The 18,007-nt window shown below is 35.0% G+C and overlaps 4 protein-coding genes across 4 annotated transcripts; 1 reads left to right on the top strand and 3 right to left on the bottom strand.

Moving 5' to 3' along the window:
- Window positions 1-1,512: 1,512 nt before the first annotated feature.
- LOC18038859 (U-box domain-containing protein 40) lies at window positions 1,513-3,554 on the bottom strand. Its single transcript, XM_006430952.2, has one exon. It carries the CDS (start codon window positions 3,317-3,319, stop codon window positions 1,679-1,681), a length of 1,641 nt encoding a protein of 546 aa, XP_006431015.1. The 5' UTR covers window positions 3,320-3,554; the 3' UTR covers window positions 1,513-1,678.
- Window positions 3,555-7,336: 3,782 nt separating this feature from the next.
- On the top strand, window positions 7,337-8,486 carry LOC18038570 (zinc finger AN1 domain-containing stress-associated protein 12). Its single transcript, XM_006430951.2, has 2 exons — window positions 7,337-7,617; window positions 7,866-8,486. The coding sequence occupies exons 1-2, from the start codon at window positions 7,513-7,515 to the stop codon at window positions 8,337-8,339; spliced, it is 579 nt and encodes a 192-aa protein (XP_006431014.1). The 5' UTR covers window positions 7,337-7,512; the 3' UTR covers window positions 8,340-8,486.
- Window positions 8,487-8,543: 57 nt separating this feature from the next.
- On the bottom strand, window positions 8,544-11,391 carry LOC18038519. Its single transcript, XM_006430950.2, has 7 exons — window positions 11,198-11,391; window positions 11,013-11,077; window positions 10,576-10,625; window positions 9,960-10,459; window positions 9,732-9,812; window positions 9,161-9,223; window positions 8,544-8,848 (listed from the first exon to the last, which is right to left on the bottom strand). The coding sequence occupies exons 1-7, from the start codon at window positions 11,240-11,242 to the stop codon at window positions 8,783-8,785; spliced, it is 870 nt and encodes a 289-aa protein (XP_006431013.1). The 5' UTR covers window positions 11,243-11,391; the 3' UTR covers window positions 8,544-8,782.
- Window positions 11,392-12,739: 1,348 nt separating this feature from the next.
- Window positions 12,740-15,377, bottom strand: LOC18038724 (ferredoxin-thioredoxin reductase catalytic chain, chloroplastic). Its single transcript, XM_006430948.2, has 6 exons — window positions 15,141-15,377; window positions 14,939-15,051; window positions 14,068-14,117; window positions 13,847-13,918; window positions 13,162-13,222; window positions 12,740-13,042 (listed from the first exon to the last, which is right to left on the bottom strand). The coding sequence occupies exons 1-6, from the start codon at window positions 15,244-15,246 to the stop codon at window positions 12,998-13,000; spliced, it is 447 nt and encodes a 148-aa protein (XP_006431011.1). The 5' UTR covers window positions 15,247-15,377; the 3' UTR covers window positions 12,740-12,997.
- Between the last annotated feature and the right edge of the window lie 2,630 nt (window positions 15,378-18,007).

Genomic DNA, 18,007 nt, shown 5'->3' with positions numbered 1-18,007 from the left:
GTGCCCTGGTGATTGTGTTGGCTTAGTGGGAGTAATTGATTGAAGATTCCCATTTTCTGTCAATTGATTAAAGGGTAATTACAGATTTGTTTTTGGAGATTGTGTTTGTGGAAACAAGAGACTATATATTAATTGGTTTAAATTAGGAGTATAATATTGATGAAAATGAAGGAAGGATGCTTTGTTTTTTAATTATGAATATTGGTTGTGTTGAGTAGCTCAATTGTTTGTGTTGAGTTTCGGCTCTTCTTTCTGTCCTCTAATCGATTGGTTTAAACATAGATCTGTATTTTATTGGATAGCTTAATACATATTTAATGTTTAATAGTTTTGTGCATCTCTGGGGAAATGGTCAATCATTCAATGGACCCTGCCAGTCATGTGGGTTTGATTATCTGTAGATGGGGATTGACCATATAATATGAGACCTATTTAGGAGCTAAAACTTTATTCATTCAAACGGACCGTAAGTGGTGATTGTTGTGCAGAATTTTTCCTTGCATGTGCGTGGCTTTTGAATGATTGAACTAGAATTAGTTGTGCTTCTTAAAATGGGTAACTTCATATTTTCATGTCTTGAAAGTGTTTCTTTATCAATGCATGCTTGGCCTCTCATGTCAGGCACAACCCACCTCTGCCATCATGAATCTTGTTGTGAAGACATTAATTTTTTTGTCTCTCATTTAACTTCACCGACCTTAGTTACTTCAGAGGGCCAACACATAGAAGTAGAATATCTACATTTTTAAAAAAAAATTTCCCTGGCATTGTATCAGCAAGTTAGAGAATGCGATTACATTAACAACAGTCAACAGAGTTCATATGTGATAACCAAAAAAAGCAGTTTCTTATTATTATCCTCAATATGATCATAAAGTAAAGCTCTATTACATACTCTCGGTGTTTCGATGATGATTATTGACATATACTCTCCTTGACTTAGGCTTTGAGGTTGGCATTGGGCCAGTGCCCACTGGCAGCTTTGTATGCATGTTGGACTTCTTGAATATTTAAGCTTCTGGATTCATTCTTGAGTCTTAACTGTTAGATTCTACACATAATAGCTTAAATTTTCTACGCTACTTCATGTTGTGTTGAGAGTGTCCAACGTGGCAACATTGTCGGACAATTTGAGAAGCAAAATGTGCTCTACTTTGAGCCCAAGGCTTTCAGTGTGAATTGATGATGATGGTAAGGGCTTTCTTTACCATTCCTTGGGCCTAATGGATTTCAAAGAAAAGGCTATCAAGTGCTCTGAGCCCAAATTACCTGCTGCATATCCAATGAAACATAATGTGAACTGTTCAAACCGTATGATTATTATGACTACCACCATCTATGCCGCCGCACAATAATAATACTTTTTGCTAAATAGACATATGGGACGGAATAAAATAAATTCTCAGAATCACTTTTTTTTTTTTCTTTTTTCTTTTTTCTTTTTAACGTCCAAATACTTCACAATCGCTCCCTAAAAGCACTTGTTTACACTTTTTCAGAGGAGAGAAAAAAAAAAAAAAAAAAAAAAGCGCCCAAGCCCCACTTACAAACTTCATTATTCTTGTTCTCTCTTTCTTACAGAAAAGAAAGAATAAAAAAAAATTTAACCAATAATTACAAAGCACATGGCCCAAAAAAAGGCCAACTTAAAGAATAAAAAGCATAAATTGAACTGTACTCAAAAGTCGGACGAGTTTCCAGTAGACTCACCCCTTCCATACCCGAGTCGAAACCGACTCCGACTCACTAACCCCGAGTCAAGCAATTCGTCCCAATCAACATCCTCCTCTTCTTCCTCAGCCCTCCCTTTCATCAATTCCAGCATTCTCTTTGCCTTCTCCTTCACGTGCTCACTCCCCACCCTCTCCATCCTCATCAACACCTCCGCCATGCCAGCCGCTGCGGCCAAGCCCTTAAACCTCAAACCTCCATGACTCAGTGCATACAGGACTGACACACAACTCTCCTGAGTCGACTCACTCAACTCAGTCCCCCTCCTCAACATACCCACCAAACACTCCACTCCACCCGAATCCAATACCGCTACCCGCCCGTCCGAACAAGAGGCCAAATTACCCAATATTAGCAGAACCCGACCCGTCATGTGACCCGAATTGACCATGCCCAATAGTGCATTAACAGACCCGAGCTTAACTAACTTTGTTCGGTTACTTTTAACGAGGGAAAGATGATACAAAGCCAATGCCGAGTCATGCTGAGTCCGCTCACTATCAGATTTGAGCAAGTGCAAAAGTGGCGGCAAAGCGCCCAGCACGCCAATGGCGGTCTTGTTTTGATCATCAAGAGCCAAGCTGAAGATCGCGCCGCAAGCGTGCTCTTGAGCTTCAGCTGATCCGGCCATTAACACGTCAACGATCGGAGGAACGAGTCCTGATCGAACGATCAGCATCTTGTTAATTTTCTCTAAAGATAAGTTCACTAATGCAGCAACTGCATTAACTTGAACGTTGGTGTATCTTGAGATGATCAAAGATCGTAGGGCTAAGAGTAAGCGGGGAGTGCAGAGTGAAACCCTAGTTTCTTCTCTGCTCCTTGTGAGCTTTCGAAGGGCTATCAAAGCTTCTTCGACTTCATGCACCTGTGGGCTCTTGAGTTTCTGAACAAAGTAATCTTCTTGTTCGTTGGAGCCAGGGTTCAGGGTTTGCGGTTCGAGCTCTGAGGAAGAGGATGAAGAAGAAGAGTAGCAACTGGGCCGTGTTGTGAGTTGCAGAGGAGGAGTTGACACTTTACTGCTCTCTCCCATGGACTCATCTGATGAGCTCGCGTAGAAGTAAGCTGGCCTCCGAGTTAACTCACTGACGGCGTGATTGAAACTCACTGATGGCTTCTCTTTGACTCCTCGAATCAACTCTTTCTCCGAAACCGCACGAGCCTTTCCTTTGCTTTGTGATGACTCCATTGACGCAGCACGGACAAGCTTCTCTGCAGACGAAAATTCCAGAGGTTTGGGTGGGTTTAAAGACTGTTTGTGGCACCAGTTGAGAATGGTGGACTTGAGGGCGAGGTTAGGGATGACGGTGGAGAAATCTGGTGTTGTTCCATCCACGAGAGTTGGCGTGAACCCGAGGGTTTTGCAGACGTGGACGCAGGCTCGTTCAAAGGTGTGACCGGAGGAAACCACCACTGGGTCGGCCATTAAAGAGCCCGAAACGGGACACAGAAACTCTCCGGGCGGTTCTGCTGTTTGTGGCTTCTGCAGCTGGTGGGCTTTTGTAGAAATTGAGGAAGATGATCTGTAGAAGGAGATCTTCCATTTCTGCCTCTTTGGACTGCTCGTACCAACAGCTTGAATCTCCATAAGGCTTCTCAAAAAATAAAACCTTCAAATGAATCAACGCGGATTCAAAAGCAGGCAACTGAAGAAAGATGATACAGAGGCAAAGGGCGCATAAAGTGCATGCTTAGTTGTTTTTGCCTGTTTGGAGCTTTATTGCGATGACAGGCTGATGGTATTGATAGGGGGTGTAATATCGTGAGATTGTGTATTCTTTGGTTGGATTCGATTCCTTTTTGTTTAAGGAAATTTCATTAGCTAGCTGCCTCAAATCGATGTCGTGAAAAATTTAACTTAAAGATTATATATATATATATATCCGGAGCTTGCTAACTTACAGATTCTGTAAGTTACAGCTCACTCAAAAACTTGGTTGTGGGTCCCACTCGGGCCCACAGCCAAATACTATTTAACACTATTCATGTGAGGGCTGTTACTTACAGAATCTGTAAGTTAGCCCTCTCCATATATATCCATCTATCTATTCTCTACGGGAACAAAAAGCACCTGCTACTAGAGCTAGACATGAGGCGTGCTTTTTCAAGTTAGCCACATACCATGATAAATTAATTAATGCCAAAAGTGGTCTCGTTTTGTTATTATCCTTAACTTATTACTATTAGATGCCGCGTAAATCAATCGGCTGATGGGCCAATACACACACACAACGTCTAATCTTACCATGGGAAACGATGCCAATTAACTATAGCTTAGTGTAACTCAATTATTATTAATTGATGAATGTGACATCATCAAGGACGCCCCCTGGCATTAACTTTTTTGGACCCCTTTTCTTTTTTTACTCTTTTTTTTTTTTTTTTTTAAGCGGCAGGTTGAAAAATGCGGTCAAAAAATCACAGTAGAAATGCAGTTTTTGTTTGGACCTGAGAGCATAATAAACATAGATGGGTCCGTCCCTCACCGGTCGCTGGCTGAGTGAGTGGGGTTAGGCATGCACTTTAATGCTACCGCGGTGACTTTAATCAATGGGATGTATACATTAAAAATTTTTACCAGCATTTTGTCTTATTATTTTTCAGTTGAATGATAACCCGTTTTTAAGGTTATGAGGAGACTTGTAAATGAGAGTAGATATATTTTTTTTCCAAATATTTAATTAGAAATAAATCCGTCCCTAATTATATTCAGATAATTAAGTTGCACAATATAGAATTGAGCTATGCATGTATTAGAGTTTTGACGCATTTTTTTAATTTTGATACCAAATAGACATAATTTTCTTCCGTGACACAACAGAACTTTTTTTTTTTTCTTTTGAAATGCTCAATTGGGATTTACCTACTACCATTGATAGCAAAAAAAGACCAGAAAGAAAGAAATCCTCTTAAAGTTGGCTTTGCCTGTGCATGCAGACAATGCCTCGTGAATCTTGGTTGCTTTAGTTCTCCGTTAATTCCAAAAGTTAAAATCAAAAGCATGTCTCTTTTTTCTTCGTTACTTACTGTATTTATTTAATCTACATATGAAATGCGCATGTATGAATTAAATATAATTATTAATTACATGATAATTTTTTTAAAATAAATATAAACATGTCGTATACGTATTAAGATAATAAATAAGTGTAGTACAACGGAGATAATTTAAAATATTTTTCATTTTAGACTTAATATTTGGACAAAAAAAATTGATAAAAATGTTATTAAAATGAACTGTAATATTGTGTGGTGATTAGAAAAAAGAAAAAAGATAAATAGCCAATTAACAATTAATGTACCACCACTTGATATCATAATTTAGAATAGTGCTTCGTATCCTAAATTTTTTTATGTCAAAAAATTATCCCAAATGTATGACATTCTGGTGAGGGTAATACAATTAAATTCATTTGGATCTTGTAAATAGTTATTAATCAATCAATGAATAACAAATTATTTGAAATGGAATTTAGGATAAAAAAAATTATTTTATCAATGATCGTTATTTTACCCAATCAATCAATGTCTATCCTTTACTCGATAATTTATTTTATCAATGTTGTGATCACAGTATTTAATCTATTCAGCACTTTTCTCTTCTTTATTGTCTCTCGTCATGTTAACAAATTTATTTTGTCGTCACACGCAACTAATTAAGTCACTTGATTGCAGATATGCTTAATCGCTAAGCTAAGTTTCTGCATGATGCAGTAGGTGTTATTATGTGGTGATTTTGACTTTATTGAGTGTTCTAGGCTAAGGCTGGATTGATTGAAGGATCTAAGAGCTCCTTTTCTTTTTTTTCGGCCTCCTTTTTCTTTCCTTTACCACCAGTGTGATTGATTCCCCTTTTAACTTGTTCAACAAAGGAATAAGGACCCACCCCAAAGTTCCTTTTTCAAAACACATCATGTTATTTCCCCTGAATTTTCCATTGCTTTGTTTTTTTTTTTCTTTTTTCTTCTCCTTTAAACTTAAACCAAGATTCTTAGGTAACAAATGAAGGAGTGTAAATGAATCACAAAACAGATTAGGTAACAAACGATATATAATCATACAAGAAAGATTATCTTATCAATCTTTACAATATATATAACGTTTCACATGTATGCAAATTAACTCATTTTGATGGGCCATGCTCATATATTATGGAGTATATTTGTATTTTGGAGATATAATAACATCTTGTCAGCAAATGTTTAAACCATGGCATGTATGTATACCAATATATATATATATATATATATATAATGTGATATATAGGACTACTCGGTCACAATGCGAGTAACGTCATTTGTTTATGTCTCAAAATAAATTAATATATAAATTCAAACTTAGGCTTTAAAATAATAGACTCATCAAAGTCTAACATGTAACAAAAATTTCACAATTAATCAATAATTTTTTTTTTTTTTAAAAAATGTTCCCTTTGAGCAAAGAAGTCAAATCATCATATAAAATGGTGGGTCACTTTTGGTGTTGGTAATTGTTTATTTTATAAATGCTAGCTAAACCTATACGTAATTAAATATATTGGCGTCTTCAAAGATTTTTGTATTATAATCATGCATGCATTAAACTTTACAAACAAACTGGGGAGCATTGTTTGTGCTTTTACAAATTGACATATGCACCCCTTTTTGTTTGTTACATTACATTCACAGTCAATGATTCCTTGGAATTAATGCATGCATGCATGCTTGAAACTTAAACGCTAAGACATAGTCTCCGTAGTATGCAAATGACGAAATCTTGGGAACCTTTTTCATTTAATAGATTTTAGATATAATAAAAAAAAAAATTGTGAAAAGTATGTAATTTATATTTCTAACTAATTAAATTTGAAAAAGATTTTGTGTCCATTCAACAGATGATAATAATTGCAACATACACGAACAGCTGATAATTTGAAAAAGATTTCCTAGCAAACCTGGTTTCGACTTTTATAAAAATTTGAGCATTTTACTGTTTCGCATTTTGCCTGATCATATGCTACTACTTTATTCTTGGCTTCTAGCTCTTTTAATGCGGTATATAACTTTGTGGTGGTGGAGCCGTGGAGGGAATCAGATTTTTTCAAGCAATCTTTTTATATGGGCCAAAAATGTAAAAAAAAAAAATCCCCTTCAGTGTCTAGGAATGAGGTCCAAATGTTTGTGCTATCAGACAGACACTCAGAATTGAGATCAAATATATTTATTACTAAATGAAGAAAATAAATAAAGAAAACTGGAAATAGAAGAAATCTGTGAAATATATATAGAATACTAAAAAAAATATATATTATTATTATCAATCAGACTACCATTTCTCAATTTTATCACCGAGTTTTGAATAGTATTTTCCAAAAAAAAAAATATACTTAAAAATAACGTGCCATTATTCTATTTGAAACTATCATTTTCCAAATGGATCGGCTAAGTAAACGCAACTGAAAGCCAAACGACAACCTGACGGCCTTGTCTTAAGGGATTTTGAGGACGAATCCTGCGAAAGATGAGGAGGTAAAAGAGAGCCAGCCAGCCGCCTTCTTAATCAAAATCCAACGTGGAACCAGAACTCATACGCGTGGCTCTGGAATCATCTGGTTATTAATGTCTTTTGTCCGAAACCGACACGGATTCAAGACGTGCGTTGGTCTTACTTTGGCTTACGCTCCAAGCCAACACCCAACTCTTTATATGACCACAACAACGCTGCCTGATTCTGCCAATTTCAACAAAATTTTATCAAAACACAAGAAATCAAAATCAAGAAGAAGAAAATAAATTATCAATTATGGGTGGAGGAACAGAAGCTTTCCCAGATTTAGGAAGCCATTGCCAACACCAAGATTGCCATCAACTCGATTTTCTCCCTTTCAAATGCGACGGCTGTCACAAGGTAATTTTTTTCTGGAGGTTACAACAAAATAATTCAGGATTTGAACCCGCTCACATGGATAACAGTTGTGAATTGAGAATCGTAGGCGGGTTGGAATTTATTCTTGAAAAGTCAACTTCTAGATAAAGCACTTTTCGGTAGAAGTACTTTCTATGAAAGATTGTCATTCTTTTCAAGTGTTTTTTTTTTTTTTTTTGTATTGTTTGTTGGATTGGTTTTCACTGGATATTTATTGAATAATTATGCAGGTGTTTTGTTTCGAGCATCGGTCATTCAAGTCTCATGAATGTCCGAAGTCAGACATTAAGAGCAGAAAAGTGATTGTTTGTGAAGTATGTTCGGTTTCGATTGAGACAACAGGAGAGTTTGGAGAGGGCGAGAAGACGATGCTAGAGAAGCACAAGAAGTCTGGAGATTGCGATCCCAGAAAGCAGAAGAAACCCAGTTGCCCTGTTAAGCGTTGCAAGGAGAAACTGACATTCTCCAACACTGCTACATGCAAGACTTGCAATCTGAAGGTTTGTTTGAAGCACCGGTTTCCGGCTGACCATTCCTGCAAGAAAGATTCATTACTGGGAAAGAATGCTGCTGCTGATGCTGCGGTGGGTAAGGGGAGATGGAATGACAAGTTTTTGTTTGCTTTGGCTTCAAGAAATGGGAAAGAATGTAGCAAGTGTGACCGAGGTTCAAGTTCCAGTTCACCCTCTGTTAAAGCTTATTGAAATCCAGAAAGCAGTGCGGAATTTAGTTTTGGTTTATATGTACTCTGTTCACCTTCAAGCTATTGATGTTATAAGGCTTCCGGAAGCCCACACATGATTTCACCTGTGACTTGTTATTTCTCAATACAAATTCCATTTAACATTCAAGCAATGAGAAAATTAAAATTAATGCAAAATATCAGAAATTATCAATGACAAATGAGATTGTAGGGTTTATATATTTCACTAATCCATTTGTCCAAATCTTGTTCCACAACAAAGCAGTCGGCCAACACTTTTTAAGCCTAGTTACATTTATTAAAAAAATCTAATAGAGAGACGACAATAGCATATGAGAACTCAATTCCAAGAGGTTACACCTAGTTAGTTAACTATGCCTATTGTATCCTTCACATATGTTTTCATAAATACAAACATAAGAAATTCCTTTAAAATACAATACTCTACGGTTGTGGTGGTTGACGTTTTGGACGGGGCTGAAGTGCAAGCAGAATCTTCTTCCTCGGCCCCTGCATATTAAGCAGCTTTTGTGAGAAAACAGATGACTTATGTTTGTTGCCTGCGACAGTAATTATTGCAGGCATAGCAATATATAATAATGATCATATTCAAGTCAGTTCACCGTAGTCCAATAAACACCCATGTTAGTTGGCCTATCACATAATATTATAGGCCATAGGATGCACCATATATGGCAACTACAAAAGACTTATTGCATAGCCAATAGGCTGTTACGTAAAAGGTTACAGCATATTAGGAACTCCTCGTCTAGTAAATAAACAATGGATGAAAGAAAATGGAAGAGGCCAAAAGGAAAATACCATTGGTATTCCCAGTTCTTTAAGGTCCTTGTCACTCATCTGTTTTAATGCAGTCATGTCCACCTGTAAATCGGACATATCAAAGTGTTCAAGTGATGAATGTTAACCACTAAAAACCAAGTGTTACAAACTTAATCTGTAAATCAGTCAATGCACTGCAATATTTCAAATAGGTTGGACCAGTGAATCAGAACTCCATGGCTTGACAAATAAATGTCCAACTACGGATTTTTATAAAAATATTGGACATAATTTTCAGAAGAATTAAACAGTCTCGAAAAAGAACAGAGTCTATCAATTCACTGTGGCCTAGAATGCAACTTTAAACTGCTTAATATAATGCAATACATTGTCAAGGTTCCACACTAGGATAGCTACTTGTGCATCTGCACTAATGATCATCATGATATCATTCAATTTTTAGTTTTTATCATTTTTTCACTCAGAAGAGGAATCACCACAAAGGTTGTTTTTATCAACATGCAATTATGTAAAATATCCTCATTAAGCCTGTGAAAGGTCATTTCTGTGCAAGAAAATACAAAACATTTGGTAGAAGTAGGTTACTTACTTCTTCAGCCTGAAAAGTAATTGCGTATTTCCCCAAACCAAGTGAATGCAATAAGCTAGCAACATTGAGAGGTTCCACAACCTATAGAAAAGACAAAAGAGCATGACAAGAACACTACGAAAACGCTGAACTCTAACCTAAGTACCAAGCACAGGACTTAGAGAAATGTCCACATAAGCCAACTCCACGAAAACAAACCAAAATGTGGACCAAGAATTAGCAAAATACCATGTGAGAACTTTTCAGCATGACTCCACCAATTGGTACAGCTGGCCTGACAGTTTCAGCAGTGGCTTTCAGAGGTATAAGTGTTGTCTGCCTAGAAGAATCAACAGCTTCTTTGCTCAAAAAGGGTCCAGTTCTAGAGACATTGGCTGTCCATGTCGATGGTACTTGTCGTGGATCACTAAAAGTTCTTGGTGGTGAAAGCCCCCTCGAAGTTGTCCAAACTCTGTGGGGGGATCTAAACCTCAATCCATTCATATTTGGAGAAGAGTAATATTTCCTCGATGATTCCTCTGGGTGAATGTCACCCAATATTTCTTTGGAAGGATGCTGCCTCAAAAGGCTACTCCCTTCTGGTTGAGGCTCTCGCTGCAGCATATTTGCTCTGGCTGGAAGCTGAACAGCTTTAGAGAGCTTTACATGTTGCTCCATCTTCCTCTGCTCCTTAGCACGCCTTTTCCGCAATAGTTTTAATCGGAGATCTTTTTGAGCAATCCCAGGTTCTTAACTCACCAGAAAGCCCCCGAGTCATGAGAAAAATGTAACAACAAAAAGATATAAAGCCATCCCGGGTGATAATATAAGCAAGCATTAAGACATAAATAATAGTATTCATTACCATCAAATCTCCGGTCACCATGTCTCCACTTAATATCATCTTCTCGCAGACTGGAAAATGACATTACCAATATAAAGCTCTACACTGAGAACAGAAAAATATGGCCATCCAAGCTAAAATTGGTTTGATTGTTTCCAAAGACAAGGGTAACTTTTTTTTTTTTTTTAAAGAAATGCGGAACTGCACTTTGTTGAACTTGTTTTCTCTCTATTGACAAATATCCCATTTCTTTATACCTTTTTTTTTTTTTTTTTTTTTTTTTTTAACTTCAATTCAAGAAAATCTCTGATAAATCAAAAGATCATGCATAACAATTAAAACACTTAGTATAGAACTTTTAGATAAACCAGTTAAAATATACCCAGAAAAGAAAATTATAAGGAGAGCACATAGTGCAAAAGAAATAATTGAAAAAGATAAATAAATTTAAAACGCACCGTTTGTTGTCAGATGGAAAGCCATCAGAACCTATGAATCGTTTGCTTCTACCTCTCTTCACCACCTGAAAAAACAGGAAGAAAATAAAAAAACAACAAAATGACATCAATGGCAATTCAAGTTTCAAGTTCCAATAATTTAGCCACTAAAAGAGAAATAGTTTAAGAGATGGTAAATGGAGTACCTGGCCAGAGCGGCCTAAGGTGATGGTGACCCGGGGCTCAGACATGAGTGATCACCTGCTGCAAAAAGCTAACACTCTTCTCTCATCATCATGAAGGAAAAATTAAAAAAATATATATATATTGAGTCTTTAATTTGAACAAAAGCTAAAGTCTTCTTTTTATATGACAACATTACATTGCTCCGAAGGAACGAGGAAAGGAATAGCTTTTTAAGTTTATGCTAGATGCAAAATTATTTTATTACTTGTTAGCTTTGGGCTGGGCCTATTTCCTTTGGCGGAAGCCCAGCCTATCCTTTTTTTTTTTTTTTAATTGAATTGAGAAGCCCAGCCTACCCTTGATCCTTGATCTGATGTAAAACAGTTAGCATTTCACGCTCATAATCAATATCCAATGAGAGCCACATGAAACCAATTGACTCGAGAGATTTCGTAGTATTAATCAGTATAACATCATGCATGGATTCAATGGGATATGCATTTATGGCATTATCGAATTTAATTCATTTATTGGAGTTGGAAGTTGTCCTTTAATTTTTAGCAAGACTAGAGAAGAGCTTTAGCTTGCAAATTTGACATTTAAATATTTACAAACACTTAATAAAGAGAGATTGATTGGTATGAGGAATAGGGATGGCTGAAATTCTACCTAAGACAGGGATCCCGGGAGATTTTCCCTATTCAGTAAGGGTTAGGGATGATTTTATACTTAATTTTTTATTCAGAGAAGGAATCAAAATGATTTTTTACCGAATTTATTATTCAAAAAAGGGACATGGATAAGATAGAATCCTTATCCCCTCCTCATTTCCCCATTTTTATTTTCATTTTCTAAAATTATTAGTGAATAAATAATAAATTTTAAATTTTAAAATATTTACTATTGGTGTAAATAATAAATATCAAATATTTATAAATAATATAAATATTAGTTAATATAAAGACTTTAATGTAATTTAAACTTAACCATAACCCAAAGCCTACAACCCCACAAGTCCACAAATCAAACTCTAAGCTACTCTTTCACCATCTCACTCATTCTTTACAAATTATTCGCGCCACTAGTGGCTAGCTCATCCTCATCTCATCACAACCTAATAGCACATCGCGTCCTCATCTTATTAATTTAAATATCTATGTCCATTTCATTTATTTTGTTATTGATATAAAAATAATTTATTCTTCCTTTTGTTATAAGATTATGAGGATTGGCGAAAATAATTAGTCTAATGATTTGTATTTTGTAGTGTAATTTTTGTAATAAATAAAATTTTAATGTAAAATATATTGTCAAAATTTATTTGAATTTTTTATTTTCAATATTATTAAATCAAGTTTAGAAACTAAAAACGTATTATTTATTCCATGATCGAAGACTCTAGGGATCCCCCGATATTATTCAAAGATTCCCATCCTCTCCCCTCAAGTAAATTATGACAGGGACGGGAAGGACATGAGAGCATATGCAAAATATCGAAGATGAGCATGGGGATTTCAGTCCCCTCTGCTCTCCACTATTGCCATCCCTAATAAAGAAGGGGCAGAAGAAAGGAGAAAAGATGACTGCCAATTGGCATACAAATAATATACATCAAATGATTCAGTGTTGGTTATCTTTTTTGGGCCAACTACAAGATAACAATATAGTCAACACTAAGCTTTACATCTTCACTGTTGCTGCTATGTTATGAGTTCATCATCGCAGGAGATGATCTTCATTATAACTCTTCTCTTCTTTTTGGCCAAATACAAAAGATCACTGATTAAACAAGTAAAACTTGCCTATTATAGTCAGTTACATCACATATTTGCTGTTGATTCCTTGATTTCATCCAAGGAGATGGACTGCACAGGAAGAAAATGCAGTTGCATTAAAGCAACAACACATATTTATTAAGGTTTTGAGTTTATGCTTGATACACATTTGATAATATGAATTATAACCCATAGGTTGATAGCATTACCTGATCCTGGCCAGCAAAATCGTTCTCTGGAGTGAGAAAGAGCATGCAGTGGCATTCCTTCCTGCCAATTCAAACATATAGCAGATGCTTTCAGATCAAGCAAATATGATTATTTATGGATATAGAATACATAAGTTCTTTCCTCAGACACTTGAAATCTTTCTCCATAGACCTGGCCTGGCCACTAAACCATCTTTGAAAAGTCCTTCGAGAATGAAATTTTGGCTTCATGCTACTATTTTCACTAGTTGACTCTTTAACAAAGATGTCTAGTATTGGCACAATATTTTACTATAACATTGTGTTCAACATCAGAAGATTTCGGTAAGTGGTTGTTCAAATATGCCAATGCAAAAATTCAAGTAACCGTTAATTTGACATGTGATGCAAGCAGAATTGATCTCAAAACTGTTTGCACTTCATAATCATTGGCAATTTTGGGACAATAAGAAAACCTATTCTTTCTTAAAACAAGATTTTATTCGACGAAAAGATGCTCGAAACTTTGGTTGCAAAATTCTCAAATAAGCAGTCATATAACAGTGAGTCCTACTGCACCATCAACAAAATAATTCCATATTATAGATTTCAATATAATCAGTAAAATGCAACACAAAAGCATTCAAATAAATTCACAATGTATTATCTAAAAAGTGCACCGCTCACAATTGTAAAGATATTATACCTCTCTCTCATGGGAACACATGGACAATTCCAGAAGCCCTGCTGAGCTTCAGCAGCTTTGTCGTCATAATGCCTGTAAAATAAAACAGATCAAGCTTGAAAGCTATACCATGAGATTTAAATATGAACTTAAATTTTTTGTGTACCAACAAGATTTTATAAAGATATCCAACAAATGCGCATATCTTTGGACAAAAGCAAGATTACAGAGGAGATACTAACCTACATGGACAAAGAGGTGCACCCAATGAATCTTTATGATCTGCCAATCCCTGTTCAAAATTTCCTAACATCAGTTCTATTCTTTTTCACCAAATATAAAAAATCCTCTTTATTCAATTCAATGAATAAAAATCATGGTAAATTCAGGTTTTGGAAATATAAATATAGATAAACAAATTAAATTCCAAAGAATGATCTCATATGGTAATATCATATTCTGTAATGAGTCTCTTAGCATTCTCGTCCAACAGAAATCAAAACCTCCATCAAGATTTTTCACCATTTAGAAATATAATGGAAACCAATGTATTAATATACACAACTCAAGGTGATCAATTAAGCTAAAGCATAGATGATTCATAACAAATAACGCAGAAGCATACATCAATAGGAAGCATATAACATTTATACCAATGTAAAGCATCCAAACCAGCTAATGCAAAATGTTCTTCGATTTAGATAGTTACAAACCCCATACTTTAACAAATATTTAGAGATATTTTGCTCAGATGCAGATATAGAACACGCAAAGTTAATAACAAGACATAAGAAAAACAAATGCAACTAAAAGCAGCAAGCAGTTAAAACCTCCTAACTCAATTATAAAACTAGTAAAAAAACTATAGAACTTTGCAAGAAACCAAAACTCTCTAAGCCTCCTTACTTCAATCCAAACGTGGCCTTAAACCGAATTCTCGAACTAAACGCAAAATACTAGAAACAATCCCCATATGCATAATCTAAATTTCTTATTACTAAAATCATTCCGAACAAAAAAGATAACCCATATTCACAATCTCAAAAAACAACAAACCCATTGCATAAATTTCAAAAACAGGATTAAGAGAGGGAAAAAAAAAAAAAAAGCTACCTTAATAACAACAGAAGTGACACTTTTGTCAACACAAAAGAAAGTGTCAGATCTTCTAGCATATTGCTCTGAGAATTTCCTCATTATCTCAACTGACTTCTCCGATGGCTCCACTAAAAATTCCATAACAAAAAATACCAATAAGAACATTAATATCAAATTCCCAATAAAAAATCAAAACTTTTAAGTCAAAAGTTTTCACCTTGGGCACGAATTTGAGTCACCGGGCGAGAACGGGCGATTATGGGACGGGGTGTGCAGATGAAAGTCGAAACGCCGGAGCCGCACAAAGAGGATTGAAGAGTCATGTTTGAATGGATGATTGCTTATAGGCTCTAACAAGAAGAAGCTGTTTGTATAGGGCGTCTTGCTACTACATAAACGATTGGTGAGTGAATTGAAAGTGATTTAATCTTATGATTTTATTTTGTCTTCTTTTAATGGGGCACTTGAAAGTGATTTAATATTATGATTTTGTTTTGTCTTCTTTTAATGGGGCACGTAAATAACTGCTGCCACACATTGGGAAATATCTGTGTAGATTTCACAGAAGCCAGTCACCCGATTTCTTCATTTCTTATTGGGCTGGGCCTGTTCTGGGTTTCATGAACCCAAAATCCTATTCAAAATGTGTGTGCATTTTGGAGTTGGGTTATTTTATCTGTTGAGTGCGACTATTGGCACCCCTCCGATTTCCTCATAAAAGTCCCTTTTTAGTTATATTCATTTTATTAAATTCTGTTTTCTTGTAAAGCTAAAGTCCACCCCCCCCCCCTCTTTTTATTTTAGCAAAATGTGTCATTTATTCTCAAAAGAAGAGGTTAACTCGAAGCAGTAATGATTTTGCTTACTAGAGTTAGTACTAGGATTAATACCATTATCGTAAGATAAGAAAAAAAATTCACTACAAGATAAAAGAATTTACTATAAGACATTTTTTTTTTAATTTCTTATAAATATTGTACTAATGTAATAGTTATTGAACATACATCATTATTCAATTCGAACTTTCGGTTTGTTCTCGCGTCAAGAATTAGGAAGAAGATTGATTTGTATTCATGCAATATTTGAAAACAAAAAACTTAAAAATAAAATAATTAAATTATATTTTATAGTGCAACAATTGATAGAATTAGTTACAGATATATCTCATTACATTGAGAATCATTATCTAGTATAGGCGCCTGCATTTTCTAAAAATATGAATTTAAAGTTTCACATTGATCGGTGTCAAATACTTTTACAAACTTTCTCTCATTTCATGGATCTTTTGGAGATTCCAAATGTGTTCGAAATTATTAAATGAAACAGATTATGAGGCAAATAATTTTTGCAATGAAGTATACAAAACTTGAAATATGAAGTGTAAAAACTTCCCACATAGAATATAGTTGGGACAATATTTTAAATGATTTATAATGTCATAATAACCCGTGTCTAAAATAATACATACTCCCTTACCTATCATAAATTGAATTAAGATTCTCTCTTAATCTGAACACTTATAAACTTTTAACGATCTATTGTCATATGTTATGTAGTAATAGTATATGGATAAAATTTATTTTTTATTTTTAATTTATTAATTACCAATCAACATATGAATTTTTAGTGAGGAGAAGTTAGGATCTTAATTAATCCTCATAAATCACAAAACAGAACTTGAATTCAAAAATGTTGGAAGCGCTGAAAAGAATGTTATTTTGACATAAATGTGAGGTATAATTGATGAAGCTTTAACGATCACAATGAAATTACAAATGCATAATTAATTTGTAGTCCCTTCCAAAAAGAAACACAAGCATAGGAATTGGAAACATACATTTGTTCAGGGCCCTACTGAGACCCTAAATTTTAAGCTTGTGTGTCACCGTATGTTTACACGTGCATGAATGAAACCCAGTTTTTGCATGACTTATCTCATGTTCTGATATCAATTTTCAAGCCCTGCCAAGCATAACTAAGAGATTCAACATACCAGTCTTTGAGCTAGTTCATTCAATATTGGATGAATGTTTTAAGTTATATTATTGTTTCTTAATAATCTATTGTATATATGCACCTGATGTTTAATTACCTATATCACACTTGGAAGAAGAAGAAGAAGAAGAAGAAGAAGAAGAAGAAGAAGATAAGTACAAGTTACAAACCAATTAATATACTAGCGATGTGATCATAGGAAGTATATGATGAAATATGTAGAGTATTTAATAGTAGTAATTTCATATAAGCCTTGCTCATGTGATGCCTGTTTTTTATGCACACAGTAATTAAGTAACAACCTTATGAGCAAGAAATAATATGCTATGTAATATATGTTTTAGAACACAGTTGAGATTTCATATTATATGCGTGTTTTATAAATCTCTGATGATATCATGAATTTCGATTTATAATGGATTACGAGACCATAAATTTGTCAAATCGGAAGCAAGAGCCACAAACCCTAATTGGAGCTCCACTGCATGCCTTCAGCAAACATAGTAGATCTGCTTAACATAACAACTTCAACACACTCAGCTTGAGAAGACAGAAAGGAAAATAAAATTATAATAGCAAGAGAGAGATCTTCTAACAGAAATTACAAAATCATTTTTTTTTTTTTTCCTTATCTTGAAAGCATAATATCATAATCTCATACTCAAAGACCAAATGGAAACAAAAAAAAAAAAAAAATTATAAACCCTCATATCACAAGGTAACAAGATCTAAACATTCATATAGGCTAACAGAACAAAGAAATTAAACCGGCTGAGAAACCTAAACTTGCTTGATGTAGCAAATTAAATGATCGGACCAAGACGCTTGATTCCCCAAAAGTCAAAGACTTCAAAGTGTTGAAACTTGAAAGGAAAACACAGCCCTTCACTAGAAACCAAGAGCTAGATTGATTAAGATAACGCCATCTCACACACATGAAAGACATTACGAGGGCTAATTTGCTTTTCCAATAATCTCTTTCTTAATGATGGCGTTTTGAGTTGTGTGGGAATGAAGTGGGAGCAATGATGATGATGGAGAGAATAATGGTAAGAGAACATGATTGTTGATGATGGGTTTAATTCTGCT

Source organism: Citrus clementina, unplaced genomic scaffold (assembly GCF_000493195.1).
Source record: "Citrus clementina cultivar Clemenules unplaced genomic scaffold, Citrus_clementina_v1.0 scaffold_6, whole genome shotgun sequence".
NCBI classification, from domain to species: domain Eukaryota; kingdom Viridiplantae; phylum Streptophyta; class Magnoliopsida; order Sapindales; family Rutaceae; genus Citrus; species Citrus x clementina.
The sequence above is the reverse complement of the archived record's forward strand: the minus strand, read 5'-3'. Positions and strand labels throughout refer to the sequence as shown.

What these genes read in the sequence shown, in the direction of transcription:
- LOC18038859 (XM_006430952.2), bottom strand. Translation starts at nt 3,319, where the DNA reads ATGGAGATTCAAGCTGTTGGTACGAGCAGTCCAAAGAGGCAGAAATGG.
- LOC18038724 (XM_006430948.2), bottom strand. Translation starts at nt 15,246, where the DNA reads ATGACTCTTCAATCCTCTTTGTGCGGCTCCGGCGTTTCGACTTTCATC. An exon ending in GCACCTCTTTGTCCATGTAG is followed by an intron (nt 13,919 to 14,067) that starts GTTAGTATCTCC and finishes TTTATTTTACAG; the next exon opens with GCATTATGACGACAAAGCTG. An exon ending in ATTTTGCTGGCCAGGATCAG is followed by an intron (nt 13,043 to 13,161) that starts GTAATGCTATCA and finishes CTTCCTGTGCAG; the next exon opens with TCCATCTCCTTGGATGAAAT.
- LOC18038519 (XM_006430950.2), bottom strand. Translation starts at nt 11,242, where the DNA reads ATGTCTGAGCCCCGGGTCACCATCACCTTAGGCCGCTCTGGCCAG. An exon ending in TGCTGAAAAGTTCTCACATG is followed by an intron (nt 9,813 to 9,959) that starts GTATTTTGCTAA and finishes TCTTTTCTATAG; the next exon opens with GTTGTGGAACCTCTCAATGT. An exon ending in AAGAACTGGGAATACCAATG is followed by an intron (nt 8,849 to 9,160) that starts GTATTTTCCTTT and finishes CTTAATATGCAG; the next exon opens with GGGCCGAGGAAGAAGATTCT.
- LOC18038570 (XM_006430951.2), top strand. Translation starts at nt 7,513, where the DNA reads ATGGGTGGAGGAACAGAAGCTTTCCCAGATTTAGGAAGCCATTGCCAA. An exon ending in AATGCGACGGCTGTCACAAG is followed by an intron (nt 7,618 to 7,865) that starts GTAATTTTTTTC and finishes ATAATTATGCAG; the next exon opens with GTGTTTTGTTTCGAGCATCG.